Source organism: Micropterus dolomieu, linkage group LG03 (genome assembly GCF_021292245.1).
Source record: "Micropterus dolomieu isolate WLL.071019.BEF.003 ecotype Adirondacks linkage group LG03, ASM2129224v1, whole genome shotgun sequence".
Lineage (NCBI taxonomy): Eukaryota > Metazoa > Chordata > Actinopteri > Centrarchiformes > Centrarchidae > Micropterus > Micropterus dolomieu.
This window is the reverse complement of record NC_060152.1, coordinates 24,814,774-24,842,186: the sequence shown is the minus strand read 5'-3', so window position 1 is coordinate 24,842,186 and position 27,413 is coordinate 24,814,774. Positions and strand designations below refer to the sequence as shown.

Sequence of the window (27,413 nt, the reverse complement as noted above, 5' to 3'; positions counted from 1 at the left end):
TTTATAAAAAAAAAAAAAAAAAAAAAAAAAAAAAAAAAAAAAAAAAAAAAAAGGGGCGGGAGAAATAAATAAAAAACAAACCAACCTGCAAACTCACCCTAAAAGCATAAAACAATCTGGTGGATACCTGCTGTCAAGAGCCTCCCACTGTAGATTCAGTACTAAAACAATTACATTCTCCCACACCTTTCTAGTGAAGGGTTATTACAATATAGCATGGGCAACTACACCTCTACAGCTTCTTCAAAATCCAGTTTTACTGGACCAAACGTTTCCCCAAGACTACATTATTTAGCAGACCTTTTCAATAAAAATCAAAACTTTACCCTAACACAATATGATAGCAGGCAGCTGGCACATAACACGTGAAAATGTTCCAATGTTCTTTATACCCACGACTAAGCTGCCAAATGTTATGTAGCTTTCACCCTTAGCTACCAGCACGCTCCTCACTCTATTTTTGACACTATGCCATTGTTAAGAACAATTCACAGATATAAGCTTAACCTGGGTATCCTGTGATGTAGGAAAGCCAAATCTTACCTAAACCACCGGGCGCACTGAACAGTCAAATCTTACCATTAACCTATTCTTTTTTTTTTATCCTCTCAGAAAACATCAACCTACTACCCAAACAAACATGTAAACAGAGAATCTGACTGATTATCAACATGACAATATTCTGAAGCCATCCGAGTGGGTAGACCCAAGATGGTTCAGATAGATAAAAACTTAACATGAAAAACTTTGGACCAGGCTAGCAGGTTCCCCACAGCTAACAGGCTAGTGGACACCCCAAAGTGGATTTTAAACAAAACCACACATCTGACTGCGGCATACAACAGTTTCTCATAACCAAATTTAAGCCAATTATGAACCAGAATACCACCAAGAACGCATTTCATTAATATACATTAGAAGACCGCACTGTCCAGTTTCAGGACAATGATTCAGAATCTCTGATGTAAAAATCAAAACTCATCCATTTCATTACATCAGTGCAACAGCACACTGTAGCACTTCAATCATTTTGCTTATCAATGCATACAGAGACATCAGTCAACCCTTCAGTCATACTTGCAAAACTAAGCACACATGGGGGAAAAAAACTGATGTCTCATTGCGCGTTAGTGATATCTTTGTATATGTACATGACATATGCATGTTTTCTTCTTAGTGCATATTGTTCTTGCAGACATCTATTTGTTAACCCAAAAAAAAAAAAAAAGAAAAAAAAAAAAGAAAAAAAAAAAAAAGGTAGAGGGCCATTTACATGGCCCAGCATCCCACCTCTCCCTAGCAGAGCATAAATGAGATGGCCTCCAGAAAAATCAGACTTAAATTCATTTAAGCATAAATGCTGGAGGCCCAGACAAGATATTTATTTCCTTTTCAAATCACTTATCAAAAGTTCTTCAGGAGTCATTTTGCCCATTAGTCCTGGATGTCCCGGTCTTGTCATTTTAAAAGCTTTTCTTTGGACAAGTTCCGGGGGGGAGGGGGCTACCATAATGTTGTTGCTTTTATGTTATTCATTTTTAAATAATTATATATATCCATGTATATATTCATACATCTTTTTTCTATTCATATCAAGTTTTTACTTTGGCGATACTGGTGGGATATTCTGCTCTTTGCCAGTGTGCCTGTAGCCTCCCTGTGGGGAGCTGCGTCGGGCTGGAGGCGGGCGCCTCTGGTCCCGAAACTTGAGGCCCCCGGTGCCTCTGGGGCCATTGCTGCGGTAGTAGCCTTGAGAGTCACGTTCACGTGGTGGCCGGCTCTCCTTGCATTCCCATCCCCCCTCCCTATCGTGGCATTTCTCTTGCTTGTCTCCAGGACCGCTGCTGGAGCCCGGCTCCTCCGCCTTGTTCACGCGCAACTCGCGTAATGGCTGGCCCGACGGGTTGCCCGAAGAAGCTGCAGCAGGGGCCGCTGCGGGAGGGTCTTTGGGTGGCCGTTGGCACACCTCGGCGTAGCTGAGCTTACGGGGCTCCTGACAGGGAAAAAGCACAATTTTAAAAATATGTAACAGACTCCTTTATACATTGATTTTCATGATTCCCCTCGTCACACCCTCAGATCTCATAATCTCAATGCTCATTGGGGAAGGAGTGAACATTCTGGGTTTTTGGTGGAAAGGACAGAGATAGGTGGAAAGAAAAGAACAGTGACAGGTAGAGAGAAGGGAGAGAACCAAAGCCAGTCAGTCCACTACCTCACTTCCCTCTAGGCAGAAAAGATCTCATCAGGATGACAATCATCAAGTGTAGACTATCATTTCTAAAGAACCAGATTCTCACCTGTGCGGGGGTGGGAATAGTGGCTGTGGCAGGGGCCGGCGTGCTGGGTGTCACTGGCATGGAGGCCGCAGAGGGCTGCGGCCTGGAGCTAGGCACGGGGTGTGTGGAGGGGGGTGAGTTTACGGTAGTTTGAAGAGGTGTACGTGGAGCCACTTTTGGTGCTGGAGCGGGGGGCTCTGCCCGTTCAACCCTCTTCTCCTGACGAGTGATCCTGTCAGAACAAGAGTTTCAGACACTCGAGTTAGCAATTTACATTTAATATAGTTGTTTTAGTCCACCAAACATCCTGAATTAAATTGTAATTATTGAGATAGTCTTACACAGGGGCCGGGGGGCCGAGTGGTTGTGTAGCAGATTTCGCTGTTGCTGACATGGCAGGACTGGCAGCCGCCTCCTCTGTGGCTGGGGCTTGGCCTGAACCTGGACTCACAGTAACCTCTTTATTGGCTTGTTCTGTCTATGAAAATCAAGAAGGCGTTCCACATTACACCTCTGAAATATCCCCCTCTCAACACTATTGTCATTGCAGTTTATCCAAGAGATCCTTACCTTGTCCCTGTACAAACCGCGTACAACATCTGACATTCGGTTTTCCAGCACGGGCTCTCCCTGTGTACTGACCACGCAGCCAGGAAGAGGTGGGAAATTGGTAGCAGCCAAGTCAAACTTGGGTGGAGAAACCTTGACCTCTGCTAGCGGTACTGGCCTCTGAGAAAGAAAATTGAAATGAAGCCAACAAATAGAGATCACATTATGTTTCACGCTTTAAATAGACACACGTTTAAAGAAAACGTGAAGATTGCCATTTACCGCAATCCGCTCGTCTTCTCGCCTCCTCCGTGTTCCTCTGTAGGTTGTGCTCCGTCTGAAATCCAAATAAATTATTTGTCAACAGTACCTCAACATCAGTTAAGTGTTACTGATCGTATCGCAGCCATTACAGTCCGGCACAAATCAGACTGGTATGACAGGTTTACCTTCCACGTCCGGCCATGCCGCTGTCATCGCTGGGGTCCAAAGACGAGGAGAGGTGTGAGAATGCCGAGCTCAGGTCAGAGGCCGTCTGGAGCGGGTTAGTGGCCGTGGCAGCAACGGCAGCGAGGGGCTGCGGGCTGCGTAGCCCAGTCAGACTCTCCAAGGGGACAGGAGTTGTAGACGCTGGGGTCACCTCATTTGTTCTCACTTGGGGCTTCACATGGTTTCTGTTGCAGAGGGGTGGAAAGGTGAAGATGACCAAGGTCAATATTAAGTTGAAAATCATTCTAAGACATTGGTAACCAGTGTTTCCTGCACAGCTTTTTGCTTGTGGGGATAATTTTGGCCCTGGGACCTTAGGGGGTGAACTTTACGAGGCATCACACTGACCATACTGGTCCAATCCACAACATTACATTGTGTTTCAAATAAATAACCAATGCACCAATAGATACATGTGAGAGTGCTTTTAATATGTTTTGTGGTTTGAAAAATGTTCAGCAGCTATTACAGTTACACAAACCTAGGAATGGGGATTGTTAATTTTTATTGACCTTGATACCCTTATTGAGACTGCTTAACGATCCGATTCTTTAGTGATACTTTATTATTTGGTGACCGTTATTTGGTAAGACCAGACCCAACATAGCATGAGGCAGGCCTGCACGGTATGAGGAAAATATTCAATGTGCGATAACATTGTTATACATTGAGATGACATGTGACTTGGAACAAATAAACTCATTTAAATACAGCCAAATGCTGTTTCTAGAGCAGCAACATTAATGTTTACAACAGCAAAGTCACTATATAAACTCAATATCTGACATCACAATACTGAGTTAAAGTTAGCTGTGCTTGTATAAAACAGGATGAGAGACTGAGGACAGATGATGAAAGTAACCCTTTCTAGATGTTTAGCTTACAGACAGGTGTATTGATAAAGTATTGTCTTTTTACTCAGGAAGGTTTTATTACACGTACAGTGTCTCCCCCACAAGTATTTAAGAGACTATGGTGGGTGGGCCTCGGACACTCTCGGGGGGTCCAGGGCATGCACCCCAGGAAGAAAATTTTGTACATTTTATAGGTAAATGCATTAATTTGGTGCAGTATCTATGAAGAACTTTGTACGCTTGTAAACAATGTTGTGCTCTAAAACTATTTGATCATAAACCTATTGTAGCTATAAATGGTGATAAACAGCAACAGAAGTCAACAAATTTAATGTTTTTCCAAATCAAAGAATAGAAAATAGATTAAGTAAATTCCCTAACATGTTATTGTTTTGTTTTTTTTACTTATAATGGACACATGTAATATGTTTTATACTTTCAGTGAATTTAATTCAATTAATTTTATTTCCATACTGTTTAGATACCTTATTTTGAAAACCGGGCCTTTAAAATGAAGGCTTTAATAGGTGTGCACTCCAAATATAGGCGCAGCTAACTTAATCGCCTTCTCACAAACGAGTGACAGAAACAGGCCGTTAACGTTACCGTAGTTACCCAAGAATAAAAGTGTTTGTCTCGAGTTGAATGCCAAAGCGTGCGTGCTTGCAGTAGCGCGGAGCAAAACACAACTTTAGAGGTCTGAAATGTAATTATTAGATGTGTAAAAAATACTTTCGGTTCATTTTGAATCTACGGTGGAGCAAATTGGACTATGGCGGACCGCCATGGTCTCGTTAATTAATGGTAAACACTGACGTACTCACAGTAACAAGCGTAAGTTAGATGTCGGCAACTTGAGTAGTTTGGAGCTAACGGAACTTCACCGCGCGCGCGCGCACCCCCCCGCACCCCCCACCATAAATTATGGGACCCGCTAGTTTCGATATCAGTATCGATAAGCTCGGACCTTATTGATTTTCGGGTTTTGAGTAATTTTGGAACCGGGTCCTTTTAGAACCGGGTGTCGAGCCCCATCCCTACACAAATCCCATATAATGTGCTAGACCATGTTATACCACCCATATGGTCCTATAAGTGAAACTCGTGTTTGGACAATAATAAAACAGCACTGTACTGGCACTGAGGTCATGGGGTGGAGATTGGAACAGATTGGAGTAAATCTAGATTATAAAACTGCAATTTCTATTTTTGAGGGTCCATCAACATTTCAGATAATAAAGGGTAAATGAGTTTAAAGGAAACACTGGTGGCACCAGTTAGCTGGAGGAATAAGACAACATGCTGTGTCTTCAGGGCAAATGTGTAGACATGCGGGGGTGGGGGCTACATTTGTGTTTATGACTGGTTGAAGCAGTGGAGACTTTGATGTCAACATAATGTATGTTTGGTTATCTGGAACCAATCATAAACTGATTAAGAAGAAGAGCTGACAACGGCCATGTAAGACCCAAACACATTGTTTGCCAAAAACCTAGGAGCGCAGTTCACGTGGATTGATCTTCTCATGAGTCTTTGACCCTCAGATCTCATAATCTGAACGCTCATTGGGATGGGAGTGAAGCACCTGACTTTGGAAGGGAAGCATAGAGAGAGAGGGGGGGGGGGAAGAAAAAGGAATAAGGTGCAGAGGACACAGAGAACCAAAGCCAGTTACTCTTCTCCTTGGTTACCCTCTATGCGCATCATGATCTCATCACTGGGTCAGACTTGAGACATTTCTTTATTAAAACTACTTTTTTCAGTGTATCAACAAACTTGCAAGGGTGTCATCTCTTTGTGAAGGGTTTAAAGTGTACGGATTAAAGCTGGCAGCTGACCTAGACTTAACTCCAAACTGTCAGCATTTCTTTAATGTAGCATAAAACAGCACATGACATATGGTAATACAGTCACTGACAAAGAAAGCAGCAGTAAAACATGAGAAAAAAAAAAAAAAAAGGATGTTAGATGTGGTGGAGAGAAACTGTTAGATGTAATAATGTCAATGCAAAGAGGATGTTTGGAGCCATAAAAAGCCAATTGCTCAGAATCAGATAGCAGTTGCTGCCATGTGGGAGGCAAACCTACATTTATCAAATGACGTGACAAATCCAGGATGTCCATTACCTGGCAACAAACATTTATCCCACTGATGTAGAAGGATTATGGGCTATGAAAAGCTGGCAGAAGGCATGGGCCCCGCTATGGATTTAGTCATTTGGCTGCGGCAGTATGAGCAGTAAGAGATGAAGGTATTGATGAAGCTTATTGTACAGTATAATGGTACCTGAAGGCATTTAATACATTCTTTCTTGAATAGAGGGGGACACTGTGGGGACAGCAAGAAGACAGGGAGTAAAGAACATTTCCCTGGTGACTTTACATTATATCTTTAGACAGAATGTAATTGCAGATGATCTGATGCCATGGTTTAACATTGTGCAAACAATTACACAAGTGGTCAAAACATTCCAGTTAGAATATGTTTACGCATATACCAGAATTAGATTAAACAAATTGATAGACAGCATCTGGAAAAAAGAAGTCTTTACCGGTTTCTGTTGAATGGGCGACTGATATTAAGGGAATTGGAGCCAGTTTTGTAGTGTCCAGCAGAGCCAAATCCATTCACAAAGCTGCTGTTGGGAAATGGTGCCTGCGTAAGGACAAAAAGACATTAAATATAAAACATTAAAAATCCTATTTCATGCAACAACTTGTGAAGTTACTCATTCAGTAGCTGTACATGGACCTGAAAATAAATTTACTGTATTATTTGGTGTGTGTGCAGAACATTTTGACTAACTCATAGTTATGCAAAATAATGTGTGCTCATGTCTGCGGACAATTCAAATTGCTAGGATGGAGAAGGGAAAGACTCATTTGAATTCACTCAATGCATTTCTCTTCAGAAGTCATAACAAAACAAGGCGGCAATGAGAAGCCAATTTTGTGGTGACTGGAGATTCCAGCTACTGCCGGTGCACAACTTGTGGCTGTCAAGACTAATTATTTGCATCACATTTTACACATTTAATGCTGATGACACACGGAAACAAGACAATTGACAGCAAATGGGAAATTGATGTTTTCAAAGGAGGTGCACGAGGGATGAATTCAAGAGAAGGTTCGTTGGTTAGTGTCTCATAGCAGCGTAGGTGCAGTGTCTCTCACCAAAGGAGTTTCGAAATACGGTGTGGGCGAGGGCGTCCAGGTGGGAGGTACGATGCCGTAGACTGGGTACTGCTGCTGGGGGTAGACGTGCTGCATGTAGAGTGGAGAGCTGTACTGGGACTGGCTCTGGGACTGCTGAGCATACAGGCTGCTGTCGATGCTACGGTAGCCATTCTTCGCAAAGAATGTGTTGATGGCCTTTATCCTGGCCTGTCCGCATGAAGGAAAAAAGCCAAAAAAAAAAAAAAAAAAGCAGAGCAAACAGTGAAATAGCTAAAAAAAGTCACAAACAGGCCTTTCCAAGATGAGCTGAGAGATGAGTTTTAATTTAGCTCACCATAATGGGTTTTCCCTGAAATGTTTTTACTTCCTCTCTCAAGTACTTGTATGCCTAGGGGAGCATAAGAGAATCATAAGGCCATTCATGCTGCAGCATTTCTACTGAATACAAAAGAAAAGTGCAATTTAACTTGCATTACCTGTTGAGCATCCGTGTCTGATTGGAATGTGATGTACCAGTTGTTGTTGTGTGCGAACTCAACACTTATCACCTTTGGACAGTTCTCATTTTTGAACAGCGACTCCACTTCCTGCGAAGTAGAGTAGACGAACGGTCTCACACTTCAGATAAACGTCAACCACAGTTTGATGCGTCCAAAGACACGCAGCATTCATCGCAAAGTGTGTGCACGAGTAAGCCTTACCTCAACAGGTGTGGTTTCGGGGACCTCCCTCAGGATAATAATGCACCGCTTGTGATTAGGACGCACTTTCTCTCCTTTCTCATCAACTTGTACCATAGGAGAGGCTGAGGGGAAATGCAAGGTATTTAAATCTGGACACGTCACAGATGTATGCAGATTGTTTTAACATGCACCATCTTCAACATTTCACTTACATCTCAACACATCAAGGATGAGGTCCATGTCAGTGGTGAGGACCTTGATGCCCTCCATGCTAGCTATAGTCCAAATAGGGACAAACTGGTCACTGTCCATCTGGGACATCAGGTATAAATCCTTAGAGAGGTTTTCTCTGAATCACCAAAAAAAACAAAAACAACAAATCCATGTAACTTGGCCTTCGCTTGACTTGTAATAACATATCCACTCTCCAAATTCTACGCTGTAAAATGGTGCTCTGAGTGCTCGCCTCTTACCTAGAGAAATAAAACTCCAGCTCTTTCTTCAGAGACTCTCGTAGATTCTCAGAGGAGATCGGCTGTTCTTCCGTCTTGGAATCCACTAGAATCAAAAGAAAAATGTCAGTGGTAAGAAAAGTGACAACATGCTTTTATTTAAGTTCATCGGTTATTAATTCAGCATCTGCTTTTGGTTCATGCTTTTTCTTATCTATAGATATTTTGATATTACAAACATTCATTATTATTGACGTCTTTTCTTCAATACACGTTATTCCTTTCCACTCCACTGGCCAGTTAGTGTCTCTTCGGTGCACCAGCTGCCCCACGCTAAACGCTTATATCAGTCTACATTAGTCTCATGTTTCACCTGTAAGACCCACACTTTAAACATCAGATTACCACACAGCCAGAGAAAGTAAAAGTGTGCGTCCTGGTCATAGTTTAGTTATAAAATCCTAGTTTTCTCCTGCCCGACCACTAACAGCACTGCCAGGAGGTTCATAAGTTGTTTACCCAACTTCTGACATTCAGCACCTAACCTTCTCTGGTTCACAGTTTTTGGTTACGACATTTTGTAAATTTTGCAACCCCCCTCAACAATCTTGATTAAGATCGATGTTATGGCAGGACTGTTGTATTGGACTGCATTTAACTGTGCAATTACTACAATAAGTACAGGATAGGTTTACCACACACTAACTACATAATTGTTAAGATTAAGCCATCAACCGTACATTCTGTTTCACTCAAAGTTGCGCATGATAGTGGCTATGTGTGTCTCCAAAGTCTAAGAAAATAACCTTGATGATATCATCAGGGGACAATAATGCTGAACCACATGGCAAGAAGAGCCAGCAGTCTGTAGGTTTTCAACCACTTATTACCACTCAGTGAAATCACCTGCTGAGGTGATCAGTTGGTATGAACCTACAGACTGGCGTAGGTAAGCATATTTGTTCAGCGCACACACAGCAGTATTGTGTGTATATAAGCTGTGGAGACGGTTTGATATTAGATCACAGAGTTTGTTATCTCGGGGCATGTGAAGTTCTATTTCCCATCCAAACATTATTATGTAGATAATAAAAACAAATAATTGCAATAAAAAGCGAATAAGCCTTATTTGCAGCCACAGTTGGTGCGTGGCGACAATTGCATGTGATGTGACTGACCTGAGGTCCCTGTGGAGGACTCGGCGGGGGAAAAGCTCAACTCTGGAGGGTCCATTCCATTTACTGCTATCTCAGCTGTTGCCGTGGAGCCGCTGTCATCCAGGGCCGTGAATCCCACAGTGTACTGCTTGCACCCAGCAGACGAAGGCTCAGAATAACCTATGGTCAAGGTAAACAGTTTCTTTTTAAGGACAAACGGCATATCATTAGGGTCGTTCATCGTGTCAATTTGGAAAATCTGTGTTTCCCACTGTTTGGTTTAGTTCTTAATAAAGTTACGATGTATGAGATGTTGTCAAGGAAAGGGTAAAACAAAACCTAAGGCAAAATGTTGTTTAAACAAGAATATAAGTGGTAAAGCTGGTGCAGACCAGGAAAATGTAAATATTTATACCAGATACATGGATGTCAATGACCAGTTTTCCAAGGAAATACATTTTTTCCACACAGCTCTGTAAATTTTCACACAGCTCTGTAAGTTGAAATAAAAATCAGTTATGTTTTCTGATCGATATTTTATTGGGCTGACAGAAATGCATCTCACCCTCACTGATGTCTGTGGGGGGCCAATGAGGGCTGTGGGTAACAGCCTCGCTGGGGGCCACAGGCATCTCCTGCCACACCTTGGCATTTGGGTTCAAACCGGCGCCCTTCGAGGTGACCTTCAAAGCAGAGCAACAGCAGGCAAGTTCAATTCATATCTATATTAAAAGCATAATGAAGTTTGTATTTGAGCTTAAGCAAACATTTCTCACACACACACACTAGAAATTAACAGTGAGCAGTAAGCACCAAGTATTTTCAATGCATTAAATTAACCTCAGATCTGTTAAGTGTTCTATGTAATCTATGACCATCAAGGAGGGTAACATGATAATTTAATGCAATTATGGCAATGGACTTGGAAAATATAAAAGTAACAAAACAATGAAACACTAATTACCTAATGCCTCTATCATGTTTCAACAGGCAAACAAAATACTTTTCAAACTTCAAAACACCCCAGAAACATGAAATCAGATAATTAAAACAATTTTAACATGATTTAGTTCTACAGGCTGATGCACTTGTATCAATACTGGAAGTGTATCTCGCCCAAGTACTAGTCAGAAACTCAAGTTAAAAATTGACCTTTTGTTGTTTGGGTAAACGTTACATCTTTACTACATGTGAAGGCCCATCCGCTATCACAAAAGCATCAATGTACATACAAAAAACAGGCAGTATCAACAAAGACAAGGAATGAAACTGTTTTCAGTGAGCCATGGAGGACTGAGCACATGCAGGTTACAGCCAATCATTGCTACACCTGCTGGTTTCACTAATTACTTTAACCTTATATCGGCAGGGCACTAACTGAAATCACCTGGTGCAATTTTAGGATGGCAGGAACCCATGCATATTGGGCCTCCATGGCATCTAATAGGAAACTATAGAGAAATGTGCCACATAGAGCCCCATTATCCCCTGTGTGGCTTTTACCTTGTAAAGGGTAAAATAATTAATCTCAAGGAGGAAAATAATTAGGGAAAGAGTATCCACAATGTCTGTGTAGTAATAAATGTTGACAAAACTAGGTAAAAATCAATCTCAGTGTTAAGAGTACATAACATTTTACTCTCACAACCATATTTAGAATTTCAATGCACATCACTCAATAATTGGATGCGACTCCCCATATCAGAAGGGCTGTGGACTGGCAGGAGAAATCCTGACCCTGCAGAGATCTGTGGCCAGGAATAGATCACATGCTGTACATATTAAGGCATACAGATACTGATGTGAACTAACTGTAGATTGTCCTTTTCTCCATAGGAGTGGATGACAGCTGTGCACTGACTCTGAAACACCACTAACTGTCAAATTTATCAGCTTCTTCTTTTGACATTGTCCCTTACCACCTGCCAATAGATCCACCCCCTTTTTAAAAAAAAAACCAAAAAAAAAAAAAGCACCCGGCCTGACAAGTACAGCTGCCAGTTACGATATGCCTCAAGACACTCCTCTACACAAATTAAATAAGGGAGGATGTGTCAGACGGTTATGCTTCTGTGTCAGTCAAAAGAGCGTGAACATGTAACTGAGGTGCAACTTGACACATGGTTACAATGCATGCGTCTGTGTTACAGGCCGAGGCAAGCCAACTAATGTCAGCTGACTACGCTGCGCAGCACAGGCCAGGTATTTGCAACGCATGTCACTGCGCTAGCTAAGTTAGCTAGCAGCGCGATTAGCTAACAGATAACGTTAGTGAATGAACGTTTATCCTTCGGCCAATAATCGAAGCATCGATCACCTATACATTTAAAACAACTCAATTAGTACGCCTCATCTCCAAATAGCCCTGTCGCCATTCGACTGCTGTATCATAACGTAACTTAAAGGCTAATGATTACTCAGCAAACTACTTAATGAGCTTGCTTGTTACACTGGCTAAGCTAGCGTTAGCTAACTAGCTATCTGAAGGGGCTGCAGAGGAGATCGGCTGACTATAAGTGAGTAAAATGCCTGTACAGCTCGCAAGTTAGTAGTCGCGCAAATGCTGCCATATGTGTTGCGAAATAGGAGACTGATCAATATCACATTGCGCTTAAACAGACATATTACGCAAATAGTCACAAAGTCAAAGCGAAGCTAAAAACTTAGTTTGGGGTTAATTTCAGCTGCTACCGATTGAATAACTGTTTTCGCCCATCATGCAAAGGGAGACGTACAGTGCTAACAGGTCTCCAATGAGCAGCAGCCGCTTAGCCAGCCAGCTAACTCGCTAGCTAATGAAGGCCTCACTCACCATGCCGCCTGACCCTCCCTCGCTCCCCAGCCGAGCCTCGTCCTTCCCACCGGTCTTCGGTCCGGGATCAGCCTCCTCCTGCAGCAGCGGCGGCTCTCCGCTCTGGTCTGAACTCATCAGCCGCTCCTGACTCACTTCCACCCCGTCGCGTTCTCCCGGCCCCGCCTGCCACCACCTCCTCTTTCCGAAATAGCGACTGGGTTCAGCAGTCAGTCTGGTTCTCTCTTGTTCGACAGGATTGGCCGGCAGCACACTGAAACTCGCTTACAAGCTAGCTAGCCGGCTAGCAAGTATTCTACAAACTGCGCCTAACGACCTAGCGTGCTATCAATCAACGAAGCGGGCTAACGCCAGCTAGCTCAATGAATCACACTCGCACGCTAAGATACTATAAGCGATGCCAAACCATGACTCTTCTTAGACCACAGTCCCCGCTGGCGTCTCATCAAGTATTACACCGCACACAGGGTTCCTGAGGCGCATTCCTAACCGGGCGACCGGAGCGGACACTGGGGACACGCACCTTTCCTCAACAGCAGGCGCACAGTCCACCGACGTCCCGGCTGCCACCGCGAGGTCTCGGTGACCTCTGCAGAAACCATTTCCTCTTCCTTTTCCGGATTCACACTGTAGTTTTCTTCGCTATCTTTCTGTAAGAAAGTGCTTATTCCAATATTTATGTGCCGATGAGTATATACATGCAGACTTCTTGTATTTGGAATGATAAAAGCTAATTTACATCTACTCTAAATCTAAAGATGAATTAACGTTATATGAGGAAGTGAAGGTGTAGGTCTTATGCACCGTTAGTTGTTTCTTGATGATGACATCCAAATAGGGTTTGGGAGGAGACAATAAAAGCAAACTTTTGTTTAATTTCCTGATTTCAAATCATATTTGTACAATATACTTGTAAGAACCAACATTATTCAAATATTAAACTCTAATAATATACTTTTTTTCTTTGTAGGCCTGAACATCCATAAAGTATTTATTTGGTATTTGAATCCAGGACTCAATATAATGTTACTCTGTGAGCCCAGTGACGATAGAAATAATAATCTTCTTATTTGCAAACGTTAATGTGACACTTCCTTTTTTTTTTTCTACAATTACCTGTACTTTTTTTTTTTTTTTTTTTTTTTTTTAAATATAAGGCAGCAGGCATTTTGGTTTGACTTAATCTACTATCACAGTAATGCCCATAAAGGCTGTTCAGTGATTACTACCAGGTTTAATAAATGGTCTAACGCCTCTTGTGTGGCATCAAAAGAAAGAGCTGTGATGTAATCACTTTTTGGCACCACTTGAGATGCAATCAGAAACAGGTGATAAGCCACTTAAAACACTTTAATTAACCCAAAAAGGTTGTTCAAAGATAGGTCACACAGTACACTGACAAACAGAAAACAGCTACATTTTATTGGATTAACAGTGTAGAAGATTAAAATGGCTCCACTGCTTATTTTCCCTTTAAAATAAAATCACATTTGCAAATTATGAATATTATAATTCAGTGACTGGGGCGTTCAGGTAGGGATTGGCTCCAGCCCCCCATGACCCTGTACGCAGGATAAGCGGTTGATGATGGATGGATGGATGGATGGATGGGTATTCAGGTATAACCACAGGCAGCATGCTGTGTTTGTTCTGGCTGCGATGCAACTTAGGCCTAATATGTTTGACTCACAACACTTTTTGCCACATGCAATCTTCTCTCTACCTGCAGGCAATTTAGAGGTAATTTTCTTACCAATCATGGTAAATATATTAAAGCCCTCCCCCTTAATAAGATTCATATATTCATTATAATTTCTCAGTTGTCAATTGACATTCTGCCTTATTCATCATAAAGGACAAACAAATATATTTTTATTTAAATGTATCTTTAATTGGTTACTTGATTTCCTGAAAGTTTGAGGAGCTACAAGACACAGAATTCTATGAGAAAGACCACATACAAGATTCAAAAGAGATAGCAGCTCTTTTACCGAGGCATGTAGACAGGTAGCTGGACAAGAAAAATACTTTATAAAGAAATAGACTAAGTCTATTTCCCGAGAGGACTCCTCTTCTTGATCACGTGCTCCATGTCGGCGTGTTCGGATGTGTCTAGTATGATGTCATACTTGGCCAGGATCTTCATGATGGGCCTGATCTTCAGCCACCACTGTGTCTTAGGGATGCGGTGCCTGAAGCAGACAAGAGGAGTCATCATCCCATATATTCACCCGGTAAACATGTTTCTTGTTGTACAGTAAGTCATATGGAAAATATGCATCTTACTCAAAGTCTGTGTCTTCCTTCAGGTCAGCAAGAGGCTGGAAGGTGAGCGCCCGCTTCCTCATGCCCAGCACACAGGCAGAGTCTGGTGTGTTGGCGAAGATACGACCTAAAGGGGACAGGACATGAAACAGTTTAAGCCATTTAATGCTCATTAATATCAACCAGTGTTTTTGATTTTTGTTGGCAGTGGTGGAGGAAGTAAGTAAGTAAAAGCAGTATTGTAAAAATACTCCATCACAAGAAAAAACCTATTGCTCAAAAATATACAGAAGCACAAAAATATTAACATGTTTTGTGTACTGCAAAGTAACTAGTAACTAAAGCGGTCAGATGACTGTGGATGTGATGTAAAAGAGAGAGACTTTCCTGTTTTGCATCATGTTTTTATATTCTAATGAATATTGTTCTTCAGCATGTTGTATTTTTACATGTACTCAGGTCTCCATTTAAAATGAGATCCCATTGTCAACGGGACTTACCTGTTTAAACAAAGGCTATATAAGCTAGTAATAAAAGTAGAAGTACTCTTGATTCAGATAAATGTCCCCTGTGAGTGTTATATGATTATATTATATAATTGGATTATAATACTGATGCATTAATGTGTAAGTAGCATTTACAGCTGTAAAGGTGGTGCACATTTTAAGTACTTCATATAATGTTTGCTAGTTTAATACAATGATGCATCACTTTCATAAGGTTATCGTGTTTTGTGTACTGCAAAGTAACTAGTAACTAAAGCAGTCAGATGTAAAAGAGAGATACTTTCCTCTGAAATGTAGTGGAGTGTAAATATGAAGTAACAATAAAAAACGTAAAAGCTCAAGCAGGTAGACGTACATCGAAATTATACTTAGGTACTTACAGGTATTTACAGTAAATGTACTCTGTGACATTTCACCACTGCCTGTTGGTATTATATATTGAAACAGAAACATTTGATGTTAGGCGTACCATGCCTGTAGCACTCCTTGAGTTTCTCAGTCAGCCACATAACAGACTTGGCACCCATCTTTGTGCCAAAATTTCTGTCGAAGGGTGTTGGAGTGCCTCCCTGTAGCCAACAGACAGGTGTCATTGATTACACTGTAATATGAAAGAGAAAAAACTAGGACAAAATCTGTTCCAGTTTTTTTTTCCCGGAGTAGACTGGAGACTTGAACATGAACAGACCTGCTGCATGTGACCCAGAACATTCTTACGGCAGTCGAAGATGCCTTTGCCCTCCTCGGAGTACAGGTTGAAGACAAAGTCAGTGGTGTAGTTGGCGTTACAGTTCTCATTCCTATTGCAGAATGAATAATGACAGATTATTCTGATTATTGTACTATTATCTGGAAGGATATGGAGTTATAGCTGATTTATCTGCTTGCAGAGTATAAGTAATAGGCTGTTTATTTAATTAAATTAAATTCAGCTTTATTGGCATGAATGTCAAACAACAATATTGCCAAAGCTTAAAATATAATGAAAAAGAACCATTCATTTCATACAGTTCATTAAGTAAAAATAAATAAAACAGTAAAAGTGTGTTTGTATTAAAATAAAATAAAAAATATTTAATAAATAATAATAATAATAATGATGATGAAATAAAACAGTAAGTGTGTGTGTTGTGAATTCAATTCATATGATTCATCAAATATATAAAATAAAACAGTAAATGTGTGTGTGTGTTATTTTTAAAAATTATTTATTTAATTATTAATTTATGGTTTGTTTGATAGGGACAGATACAGCATACACAGCCAAACTGAAAACAACTATCTGATGCAAGTATCATAGTATTTATAGCAGATTTGCAACACCTGTTCCAAAAAGGCCTTTTATAAAAAAAGATTATAACAGTGAGGTAAAAAAATGGCAGCCAACACTGCAGACAACTGTTCACTACATTTTGAATGCAGATATCGTTTACTGAGAAGTTAAGGATTCACCCAGACAACTGGTATTTTAACACCATACCTCAGTTTCTATCTGCTGCACTTCTGGGTCACACCTGACCAAAACCTACCTGAGAATCAAACCTCTCTTCACCGTGGTCTTCATCTTCTCCACGAGATGCCTCACGTTCATCTGCAGGCCAAAAGATCAGAATCAGAACACGTTTAAGGTGCAGAGACTCTTATAAATAGGTCCTGTCATTAGCTTACCCCCAGGTCTTTAATGTTGAATTTCTCCTCAAAGATGTAGGCAGCGTCAGCCCCAGCAGCCAGCCCGGCCATGGTGGCCAAGTAGCCGCAGTATCCACCCATAGTCTCAACGATGAACACGCGGCGCTTGGTCCCTGCTGCAGACTGCTTGATTCTGTCACAGGTCTGCAGAAAAACATAGGCGGAACGTTTCTAGCTGTTTTTTTGTATACATGAGCGTATATGTGCTGTTGGGGTACTGACAGAGGTGATGGTGTTGAGGGCAGTGTCAGCGCCGATGCTGAAGTCAGAGCCGGGGACGTTGTTGGAGACGGTGGCAGGGATTACCACCATGGGAATGCACATCTCCTCGTACTTCTCTCTGGCCTGGACCAGCTCCAGGCCTCCCACATAGGCCTGCCGAGGGGGAAGAAGGAGTGGAGAGTCATTTGTTACAGTGCTGTTTTTTGGTGAGGGAAAGATCAGCAAATATTGACACGACTTCTGGTTTTAAAGGAGAAGATTGGCTGTCACGTCTTACCTCAAATCCACCAATGATCACCAAAGCGTGAATGTTGAACTTGGCAATGTTCAGGCTGATCTCCTCCAGTATTTTTCCTGGCAGAGTTCTATGAGACACAAAGTGAAACGTTTTACAGTGTTATGACAAAAGCTGCACCTCTGAAAGAAACAATAACTATGACTGTTTTACCTCTTGGTGCCCAACATTGAGCCTCCTTTTCCTGTCCAGCCACTTACTGAATTCCAGGTGATAGGCTCAATCTGCAGCGAGAAAAAAATGTTTTATGCTTAATTTGTTTTTCCCTGTGGGTTATTCATTCACTTGTAATACTAATTATATTACGCCCGCTACAACTACTTTTAATAATAACATTACAGTAATAATGTGCCCCCCCCTTTCCAAATTTGTGTTTGCAACAGTATTTTCACAAACTCGTAACAAAAGGAGGTCTGGAGCAAAGAGGGAAATGTACACTTACCTGTCCTTCGGCCAGACCATAAAAGCCGTCATGGACAGCCAACATGGAGTGACCCTGGATGATGCCCATCCTGACTGCTGCACGGACGGCAGCGTTCATACCAGCGCAGGGAGCACCGACGTTCACGATTGCCACATTGATGTTGCTCTAGTCAGTACGAGCAAGACAGTAAAGGGTTAGTTATTGTAGAAAAATATGTTGGTGTAAACATTTAAATCATGAATTTTATTTTTCATAAAGAATAATCTTTGTAACCTTAGTATCAGGGGGGTTGATGTGAGCCAGCAGCTTGTATGTGTTCCAGTTGTTCTCAAAACTCCTGTACATCATAAATAAGAGTGTTGGTAGTTCAGAGCTATATTATCAGTCAAAATTAAAAATTAAACTTTTATTTTTAAATATTTTAATGGGGAATTAATCATCAGTGTTAACATTGATATTTTTAATTTATATTTTATATTTCTAAATGTCCATTTTCCGACTTCATATTCTTAATAATTATAAAATGGTCAGGGTTGCAAAATGTATTTTAAAAAGGGCTTTTAAATGTAGCTGTGTGTTATTCTATTGTACTACAACTTACATGTGTGATACTTGAGTCACTAGCAGTGCAATAACATGTTTGCTTATTTTCGTCTTCATATTCCATCTAACAACTAATCTGCATGCTGATTTAACATTTACAGTTTCTATTTTGTGAGTGCTTTCATTCAAAAACAGCTCTGGTAAATTGAAAGATGTTTAGGCAGTGTGGCACCTAAAAACTGAGGTCCAACCCATAGAGCAGCATTCTGGCAAATCATTGCTACTGCTCTGTAGGTTGCATTTCCTGTGGCTCACAGCAATTCATTGATTAATATATTATGATTAAACATTGTAAAAATCTATTATCACACACTCCAGGCTTCATAATGCTACACAGTGATGTTCACTGCAATTACACTTGTCTACATTTAATAGAGAAATACTTACTTTCCTCTGAGCTTGAGGGCATCCTCAAATCTGCCTTCAGCCATGGCGGCAGTCACATCTTTGGTCTGTAGCCAAAAAGAGCGACAGAGAGCGAGTGAAAGAAAGAGAAAGATGAAGAAATCCCTTATTGTAATATCAGTGCATAATATCCTCTATCTTTTATAAAACAAGTAGATGAACACCCCAGGAGAAAACAGTAGCCTAAACCTGGTGGATTCTTGCTGGGTGTGAAAATATTTTGACGTACCACTTGCACACACTCCATGAGTGGTAGCCTAACTGCCTGGTTCCCGGAAAGGCTCACCACACAGGCAGGGGTGTCTGGAGTGGCCTCCAGCAGTGCCATCACCGCCTCCACACCCATCCTGCTGCCCTGGATGACACACACACACACACACACACACACACACACACACACACACACACACACACACACACACACACACACACAGTGGTAGAGCTGTACACTGTCCTTTATAGTTGGTGTTTTATTGAGACAGGATTTACCAGGATTCTGTCGAAGGCGGAGGGTGTTCCTCCTCTCTGTACGTGTCCAAGAATAGTGGTGCGAGTATCAAAGCCGAGCCTGTCAGTCACCAGCTGGAGACACATAAATCATTCTATTAGCATGGCAAATTGTCTGCACAACTTGGAATAACACTTTACCACACTGACATTATAAAGAACGGCTTGCCTTTTTGATCTGGTCAGATGTAATGGGTTTGCCATCCCTGCCGATTGCACCCTCAGCCACAATGATCACATTCAGACGAGAACCTCTGGCCCTTTGCTAAAAAAAACCCCAACAACCACCAGGAAATAAAGATATATTGTGCATTCTTAATGACATATCTTGCAGCTCTCAGAGCAGGCTGGCAGGCATCTCCATCTGCAAATTAAGACATGCATACGTCTGTCAGCCTCCTGCACAAGTGGTTCTCCCAGCCTTCATCTGGTGGCATCTCTGGAATGAACACCCAGTCTGCACCACAGGACAGAGCGGTCACCAGGGCGAGGTACCTGCAGTAGGACACACACAACACACAAGGGAAACCCGTGTACCAGCAATATCTGTACATTATTCAGGCAGTCTGTGAACAGGTAAATTTTAAATCATCCGTGCAAACACAGGGCTCATGCATTATTATTAAGTCCCAATTAAACCGCATTTTGAGAGCTTCTTGCAGCCTTAAGTTGATGTACTTTATATCTCATTGAAACAGCTTGTTGGGGTCTGAAAAAGCAGAATCGAATGGAGGCATTATCTTTGTTTGCCTTTAATTTGAGGGACAACATGCAACAAAGATCCTCAAACCGAGGGCATTGCAAGTTCAATGTCAGCATCTTAAACCGCTTGGTCACCAGGATGCCTTGAAGGACTGTTAAAATATCTGATGGTGTTACTGTGTGGAATTGTTTCTTCCACTACACACAAAACAACCATTAGTTATTTTGATACATGTTGAAATAAGCACTAAAGACGCACTGTTATAGCGTTATAATTAATGTGAATATGAATGAATATAATCTTTTGGCATTCATTGTGAAACAGTATAAATATAACCACAAACAAAGTGAAAAATATAAAATGTGTTTAGTGTGACTAATAATCATTATTAGATGAGAAATATATTCGAATAGATGGAAATATATTAGACCAGTGGTGTTGTATGTCTACACACAGACATTTCCCCGTCAATGGATGACACGCACACAAATGGACCAAGCACACAGGTACTGACCCACAGTGTCTGCCCATTACTTCCAGGATAAACGTCCTCTGGTGGCTGTGGATGAACAGAGAGCATTTTTTATGAGATTTAAAAGTACCAGTCAGACAATACACATTCACTTGCGTCTACTCCTCTTTACTGATGCCATGATCTAATTTCATCCTTGTTAAATATTAAAGTGGATCTTATCCATCACTGTGTGCACGGAGGGAGAGGTCACAGCAATGTCGGACCTCTGTGCAGTTGTAGTAATGGCATCCACCACCTCGATGATGCGGTGCAGGGCGGAGTCAGTGCCAATGGTCATGTCGGTGCCACAGAAGTCATTGTCGATGGAGCCCACCATACCTACGATGTTCAGGTGGGAAGATTTCTTGGCTTCTTCTTCTGTAATCTTACCTGCAAAGTCAGAGATAGTAATGCTGAATGAGATGGAACATATAACACTTGTGAAAATGTATTTAGAAATCAAATATTTTTTTATTTTCCTTCCTTTACTTTACAAGTAATATTTCAGTTTTTTTGGACAAGTTGATGTTAGTACTGAAGTGTGTTTAATTTACATCTATTTGATAGAAGAAATACCTAACTTTGACTTATTAGGAAAATAATTAATTCTATGTGCACATTTATTTTATTTAAATCCATTCCAAAACAATTGGTCAAAATTTACTAAATTTTTACATTGAACATTTGCCAATAGCACCAAACAGAAATTACAGCTTGATGGGATTGTCAGTAGTTTTGCAGGTATTTCGTTATAAACCAATAGTGGCCAAATAAAACTATTACTTGATGATGGCGCTACATGAAAAATCAGGGGATCATAATGTGTACACATTTCATGGAAATCCCTCAAATAGTTTTCAAGATACAGTATCTCACAAAAGTGAGTACACTTGTAAATATTTGATTATATCTTTTCATGTGACAACACTGAAGAAATAACACTTTGCTACAAAGTAAAGTAGTGAGTGTGCAGCTTGTATAACTGTGTAAATTTGCTGTCCCCTCAAAATAACACATCACACAGCCATTAATGTCTAAACAGCTGGCAACAAGTGAGTACACCCCTAAGTGAAAATGTCCAAATTGGGCCCAAAGTGTCTATATTTTGTGTGGCTACCAGCATTTTCCCGCACTGCCTTAACCCTCCTGGGCATGGCGTTCACCAGAGCTTCACTGGTTGCCACTGGAGTCCTCTTCCACTCCTCCATGACAACATCACGGAGCTGGTGGATGTTAGCGCCAGCAGCCATACCAATATAAACCCTGCTACTGCTGAATGATTGAAGCTAAGCAGTCTTCCCTCTGGTCCTAATAATAAGATCCCAATGCCCCAGTGCAGTGATGGGGACACTGTACTGTAGGAGATGCCGTCCTTCCGATGAGACGTTAAACCGAGGTCCTGACTCATTGGGGTCATTAAAGATCCCATGTCACTTGTTGCAAAGAGTAGTGGGTTCTCCGGTGTCCTGGCAAAATTCTCAACCTGGCTTTCACCATTTGTGGTGAGCGTTCTGGCGCAAAATGGCTGCCGTGCATCTCCCAGGTGGGTGCTACACATTGGTGGTGGTTGAGGTGAGTCCCTCCCACTTTACTGTGAAGCGCTTTGAGTTTCCATGATAAAGCACTATATGAATGCAATATTCTTCTTTTCTTCTTTCTAGAGACCTTGCGCTCCTCCACCTTCCGTCTGAGGATGCCCCACAGATGCTCACTAGGGTTTAGGTCTGGAGCCACGCTTGGCCAGTCCATCACCTTTACCCTCAGCTTCTTTAGCAAGGCAGTGGTCGTCTTGGAGCTGTGTTCGTTATCATGTTAGAATACTGCCCTGAGGCCCAGTCTCTGAAGTGAGGGGATCATGTTCTGCATCAGTATGTCACAGTACATATTGGCATTCATGGTTCCCTCAATGAAATATAGCTCCCCAGCCCCACCAGTAATCATGCAGCCCCAGACCATGACACTCCAACCACCATGCTAGACTGTAAGCAAGACACACTTGTCTTTGTACTCCTCCCCTGGTTGCCACACGCACTTGACACCATCTGAACCAAATAAGTTTATCTTGGTGTCATCTGACCACAGGACATGGTTCCAGTAATCCATGTCCTTAGTCTGCTTGTCTTCAGCAAACTGGTTGCGGGCTTTCTTGTGCATCATCTTTAGAAGAGGCTTCCTTCTGGGACAACAGCCATGTAGACCAGTTTGATGCAGTGTGCGGCGTTTGGTCTGAGCACTGACCAGCTGACCCCCCACCCCTTCAACCTCTGCAGCAATGCTGGCAGGGCCAATTTGGACATTTTCACTTAGGGGTGTACTCACTTGTTGCCAGCCGTTTAGATATTAATGGCTGTGTGATGTGTTATTTTGGGGGGACAGCAAATTTACACTGTTATACAAGCTGTACACTCACTACTTTACATTGTAGCAAAGTGTCATTTCTTCAAGATATAATCAAATATTTATACTAAAAGCCAAAAATGTCAACCACGTGGTGTCCTTTTCTGAGGACCATGAATGTCATTGTCATCCCTAGAGCCATGACGTGATAGCTTGGCTAAAAGGTCCAGGACGGTGCAAACATTTTAAATCTAATTCTTAGTGAAGGTTCAGGATATTTGTGATATCTTCCATCCCATCTTTTAGTGATGGATTCGGACAGAAGCTCTGAAGAGGTAGTACAGACTGAGACTCCACAGCTGAGGGGATAAGGCTGAAGGATTTGACAGATTGCACTCAGGCTTCATTATTTATCTCACAGCCACTACGTTTGTCTCGTTTACCAGCTCGGACGAGGTCAACCAGCAGTCCGCTCCACTCAGTCCTGAACTGGTTGGCTCCAGTCAGACTGCCATCGCCTCCGATCACACACAGGTTGGTGATGCCCAGCTTGACTAGGTTGCGAGCTGCCATCATACGACCCTCTCTGCTGCGGAAGTCCTTGCAGCGGGCACTGCCTATGACTGTACCTCCCTAACAGGTAAAGAGGAGAAGCTGTTTTTGTAATATGTAATAATGCAGTGATTACTGACATTTAACTCTGCAATGTTTTCCACAACAGTTATCTAATATTAGCCCTTAAATATTAATCTAGAGGGATGTGGATCAGGGCAGCTTTATGACACTGTGGAATTAGACTCATTTAGATGCCTTGAAGTCACATCAAGTGAAAGTGCATCGCGCTTTCAGTAAATGCGGTCAGCACTTTAGAAGTGATACCCTAGAAATTTGCCATGGCCCGTTCCCACTCCAGTGCTCAATTTCACACACTTCATGAATCTTAGCATGTGATTCCTTCCCCACTGCTAGGCCTCTTTATTTAGACAACAGAGGTGACAGAAATAAATGTGAATTACGAGCGTGGCAGTATTATTGCATCTTCAGTCACAGGACCGAGGTAGCCATTTAACATAGTCACTCAGAAATCAGTTTCTCATGAGCTCAGAGCTTGTGAGATGCCGGAGAAAGTTCTTGACTCCAAGTCAAGTAGGTGTGTTAAAGGTTAAAGGACCAGTTCACCCAAAATAACAACAAAATTTATTTATTAATTTTTTTTTAGATATCCACCTGCTTCTGCTGCCCAGATACAGTGGAGTAGAATTCAAAAGTGTGAAAACAACAGTGTGTGTTTCCATATCAACGTGTTCTGTGAGTCTGTACTTCTACTACAAAATGTCACTGTTACTGTTTTTCCGTCTTGTGAAAAGGTAGAATATAGTCTCAGTCGAAAATGTAAAATGCAAGTCTCAAAACAGTACAAGTGACACTGTAGGGCTTGTGCATTACGTGGCAATATGTATTTAAAATGGCCAATGCATTGCGACTGACAAATGTCTGTCAGGGTCAATGTCAGCAGTATCAGTCCCTGTTAGTTGTGTGTTCAGTGTTTTTTTTATTAGTATAGATTTTATTGAAAGAAAAATTTTTGCTACTGAACTTTTTAACTGTATATTTAGAGCTGTGAGCACTATAAACAAGCAGACATCTCAAGGTGTGGATATCTCAAAACCTGGACAAAGGACAGGCTGAGAAATTCTTTGGGAATTAAATGGCAACCTTTTATTCACTTTTTCACTTAAACCCACTTAAAGGTCTTGGGTGGAGGGAAGGGACTGGGGAGAGTGAAAATAGCCTACGTGCAGTGTGGGAATTATGCTTCTGAATTTCCCTTTGTAATACTTTAGTACATTTAGTTACAGTAAAAGTATGTCAAGGAATGTGGTAATGTTGTCGGATCTCAATGATGTCTGTTAAACCTGTATTCCTCAGTGAAGAAATAAACAAAAAAATAATATACCAAAACGACCCTGCAAAACTATTTGCAGGGCTACAAACTAGTAAAGGTATGTGAATTAAAAAACAACAATAAAACTGAACTCTTAGTAACATAATTAAACACCACAAGTCTTTCACACTTGAACATTTATGCATATTTTAGTTTCTACTACAAAAACAGTGTTTGGCTCTTGTGGGTGGTTTGTATTGTTTCAGTCCGTGTTTCTGTGTGCGTCTAATCGGCTGCAAATCACTCACCAGCTGAAGCATCATGGACACGCTCTCCCATGTGGCGGGGCGAATGTGGTCTCCTCCATCCACGAGACCCTGGTAGCCCTGCAGCACACGTTAACATAGACTATGGTAAAGACCCAGTCAGACACAGATATGCCTATTGTGCTGGTTTAACCCTGCAATGCGACAAAATACTATTTTCTGTCTTTCATATGTCATAATGTACAAGTCTCTCCTAGGATTAGGAGTCTCAGTGATGTATTTAATTTCAATAATTATTACTTGTCAATGTACTGTAGCCTCTATGGTACCTCATGCACAAAGAAGACTTTGGCTCCGGTGTAGAGGCCGACTCTGACTGTGGCTCTCACAGCAGCGTTCATACCTGAGACACACAAATGACATGATTTGTGATGACTGAGGCCCTGATCAGACAGGCGGCCATTTTTCCAGTGAGAGTTATCTTTTTCCTGTAATTTTCTACATACAGTGGGCGTTTCCATGCTCCTCATGCACTATAGGCATCAAGTTTTAGACACCTGTTTTAGGTCCAATATACTCAGGTTCTATTTATCACTGCCTGCTTAAGACATCTAGACCCATCTTAACCTTAAAGTGATGTGACCTGCACTGTACATTCGCAACAGATGAGACTAAAATAGCCAAAGGACAGGGAAAGGACAAAACTTTCGTGTACAAACTGGTTCCTGGATGTCCGGTACACTAAAGGCCACAGTGTGAGCTTCTGTTGTAGCAGACTAGCACGTTGCATCTCTTGTTTCACCAGACAGCAGCTGTGGATGGGGGGGGGGGGGCGCATTTCTCTCCTCCATACCAGAAAAAGGTCAGCGCCACTAAAATTAGCCCCAAAGAAGCAAAATAAGATGCCACTTGGGCGGATAAAGCCTCTACACAAAGGGTTAGAGTCAGGTTTGGAGAGCAGGATCACATAGGAATATGAGATGAATGAGACATCATCCAGCTGGACTTCAAATACAGTTGATGGAGAAGTTGTGTACAGGAGCTTAATGCCAATTTGTAGGTTTAACAAAGGATGACATCTTAACTAACTCTCAGATTGATTTGTAAAGTTTATCATCTTAATCTGCTACACTATTTTGACCAACTGTGAGAGTTTGAGATTTTTCTGTTATTTGTAAGGACATCTGAAGCCTTGCTGGACATACATCAAACACTGGTGGTGTTGTGAATCCAAGACGTAATCTTCTTATCATGCAGCCAAACAGCCATCAGCCTCTGACAGCTGGCCTTCAACTGTGCCATTCTGAAATCTTGGAAAAAATGCTGCTTGCCCTTTCTGTCTTTGGCTCCTGAACGTACTTAGGGTGTCATGCAGTCAGAGCATTAACATGATACTTTATTGGCCTCTGTAACAAGGAGGCCAGGACTTCTACAGCTGGTTGGGATTCAGCGCTCAGAAACATCAGCAGGGAAGATGCTGTCCAACAGCTTTTACCCTCTCTGTAGTGACTCACTTTGTGTCGCAACAGTTCAAAATAAAGTCGTGATAAAATAGCAGAGCCTCATCCTCTGCTTACCTTGGGCGTCCCCTCCTGACGTCAGCACGGCAATGGAGCGTCCAAGCCCCATCTTTGTGGGGTCTGTGGTCGGTTGGAGATCCTTGGACATGTTTCTAGAGGAACTGGTGGGCACGACGAAGGGAAAAGAAAAGGATAAAGAACAGAGTGCAGCTGCTCTTCCTTCACTCTCTGCTCTTAAGGGGAGGCACAAGTAAAGGCCACAGGCTTTATAGGCTACTGTTTGTAATCCTGCCCAAGCCCCCTCCCACTGACACCCATCACTCACTCACACAACTCCACTAAATATACACCAGGCCCAGCAGCCACCTGCAGGGGACATTCACACACGGGAAACAATGCACATAACACTCATGTGACAGTCTGAACGCATATCATATGAGTTATTTCCAATGAATACATACAAAGCAACAAAATAATGAAAATTGTCACTTTGTGAATGAAAATTGTCACTTTGTTAAATCTTGTCACTTCCTGAACAAAAGAATGAAGACTCCTGAACTCAGTGTGTCAATTAATAAAAATCTTAAACTTAATTAAATTTGAATTTTTCAGAGTCGAGCTGATTCAGCAACAGGGTGTATTTCACACGTTCTGTGCTGTATGTAGTACCAATACTGTCCTCTCTAAAACGGGACACTGTGTTGCACGAGTTAACATGACACTGACATGTGCATCCTTCCAGAAAAAGGCTAGAACTCTACATCTGGCCCAGAGGCAATCTGGGGAATGCAAGACAATACGGCATTTCTTGTTTCACGCA

The 27,413-nt window shown here is 41.7% G+C and overlaps 3 protein-coding genes across 9 annotated transcripts in view; 1 reads left to right on the top strand and 2 right to left on the bottom strand.

The window, feature by feature from the left end:
* ulk4 (unc-51 like kinase 4) overlaps positions 1-27,413 on the top strand; it is a 163,185-nt gene that overhangs the window by 82,337 nt on the left and 53,435 nt on the right. The gene's annotated exons all lie outside the window — the stretch shown is intronic.
* LOC123967587 (la-related protein 4) lies at positions 896-13,028 on the bottom strand. 4 transcript variants are annotated; one of them, XM_046043695.1, is made up of 17 exons: positions 12,453-13,028; positions 10,206-10,323; positions 9,662-9,820; positions 8,505-8,589; positions 8,244-8,380; positions 8,050-8,153; positions 7,825-7,935; positions 7,683-7,736; positions 7,346-7,555; positions 6,724-6,827; positions 6,459-6,500; positions 3,278-3,502; positions 3,111-3,165; positions 2,850-3,008; positions 2,621-2,757; positions 2,301-2,511; positions 896-1,993 (listed from the first exon to the last, which is right to left on the bottom strand). In XM_046043695.1, exons 1-17 carry the CDS (start codon positions 12,567-12,569, stop codon positions 1,601-1,603), a joined length of 2,421 nt encoding a protein of 806 aa, XP_045899651.1. In that variant the 5' UTR covers positions 12,570-13,028; the 3' UTR covers positions 896-1,600. The 4 variants fall into 4 exon arrangements, with proteins under 4 accessions (XP_045899651.1, XP_045899655.1, XP_045899654.1 ...); XM_046043699.1 differs by having other exon boundaries at positions 12,976-13,026; XM_046043698.1 differs by lacking the exon at positions 12,453-13,028 and adding an exon at positions 10,793-10,951.
* pfkma (phosphofructokinase, muscle a) lies at positions 14,328-26,734 on the bottom strand. Of its 2 annotated transcripts, XM_046043701.1 has the most exons (22): positions 26,651-26,734; positions 25,403-25,476; positions 25,116-25,193; positions 23,366-23,555; positions 20,810-20,975; positions 20,586-20,630; positions 19,755-19,863; positions 19,538-19,633; positions 19,351-19,443; positions 19,091-19,216; positions 18,844-18,908; positions 18,127-18,190; positions 17,872-18,018; positions 17,583-17,653; positions 17,412-17,499; positions 17,135-17,287; positions 16,892-17,056; positions 16,753-16,814; positions 15,912-16,023; positions 15,693-15,792; positions 14,739-14,844; positions 14,328-14,644 (listed from the first exon to the last, which is right to left on the bottom strand). In XM_046043701.1, exons 1-22 carry the CDS (start codon positions 26,700-26,702, stop codon positions 14,503-14,505), a joined length of 2,304 nt encoding a protein of 767 aa, XP_045899657.1. In that variant the 5' UTR covers positions 26,703-26,734; the 3' UTR covers positions 14,328-14,502. The 2 variants fall into 2 exon arrangements, with proteins under 2 accessions (XP_045899657.1, XP_045899658.1); XM_046043702.1 differs by lacking the exons at positions 14,328-14,644; positions 14,739-14,844 and having other exon boundaries at positions 15,751-15,824.

Excerpts from the sequence above, each read along its gene's own strand:
- LOC123967587 (XM_046043695.1), bottom strand. The coding sequence starts at position 12,569 with ATGAGTTCAGACCAGAGCGGAGAGCCGCCGCTGCTGCAGGAGGAGGCT. Across the intron at positions 8,154-8,243 it reads CATCCTTGATGTGTTGAGAT|CCTCTCCTATGGTACAAGTT; the intron begins GTAAGTGAAATG and ends ATTTCCCCTCAG. Across the intron at positions 7,737-7,824 it reads CAGACACGGATGCTCAACAG|GCATACAAGTACTTGAGAGA; the intron begins GTAATGCAAGTT and ends ATGCTCCCCTAG.
- pfkma (XM_046043701.1), bottom strand. The coding sequence starts at position 26,702 with ATGGGGCTTGGACGCTCCATTGCCGTGCTGACGTCAGGAGGGGACGCC. Across the intron at positions 17,500-17,582 it reads TCAATGTTGGGCACCAAGAG|AACTCTGCCAGGAAAAATAC; the intron begins GTAAAACAGTCA and ends TGTGTCTCATAG. Across the intron at positions 16,815-16,891 it reads TCAACATTAAAGACCTGGGG|ATGAACGTGAGGCATCTCGT; the intron begins GTAAGCTAATGA and ends TTTGGCCTGCAG.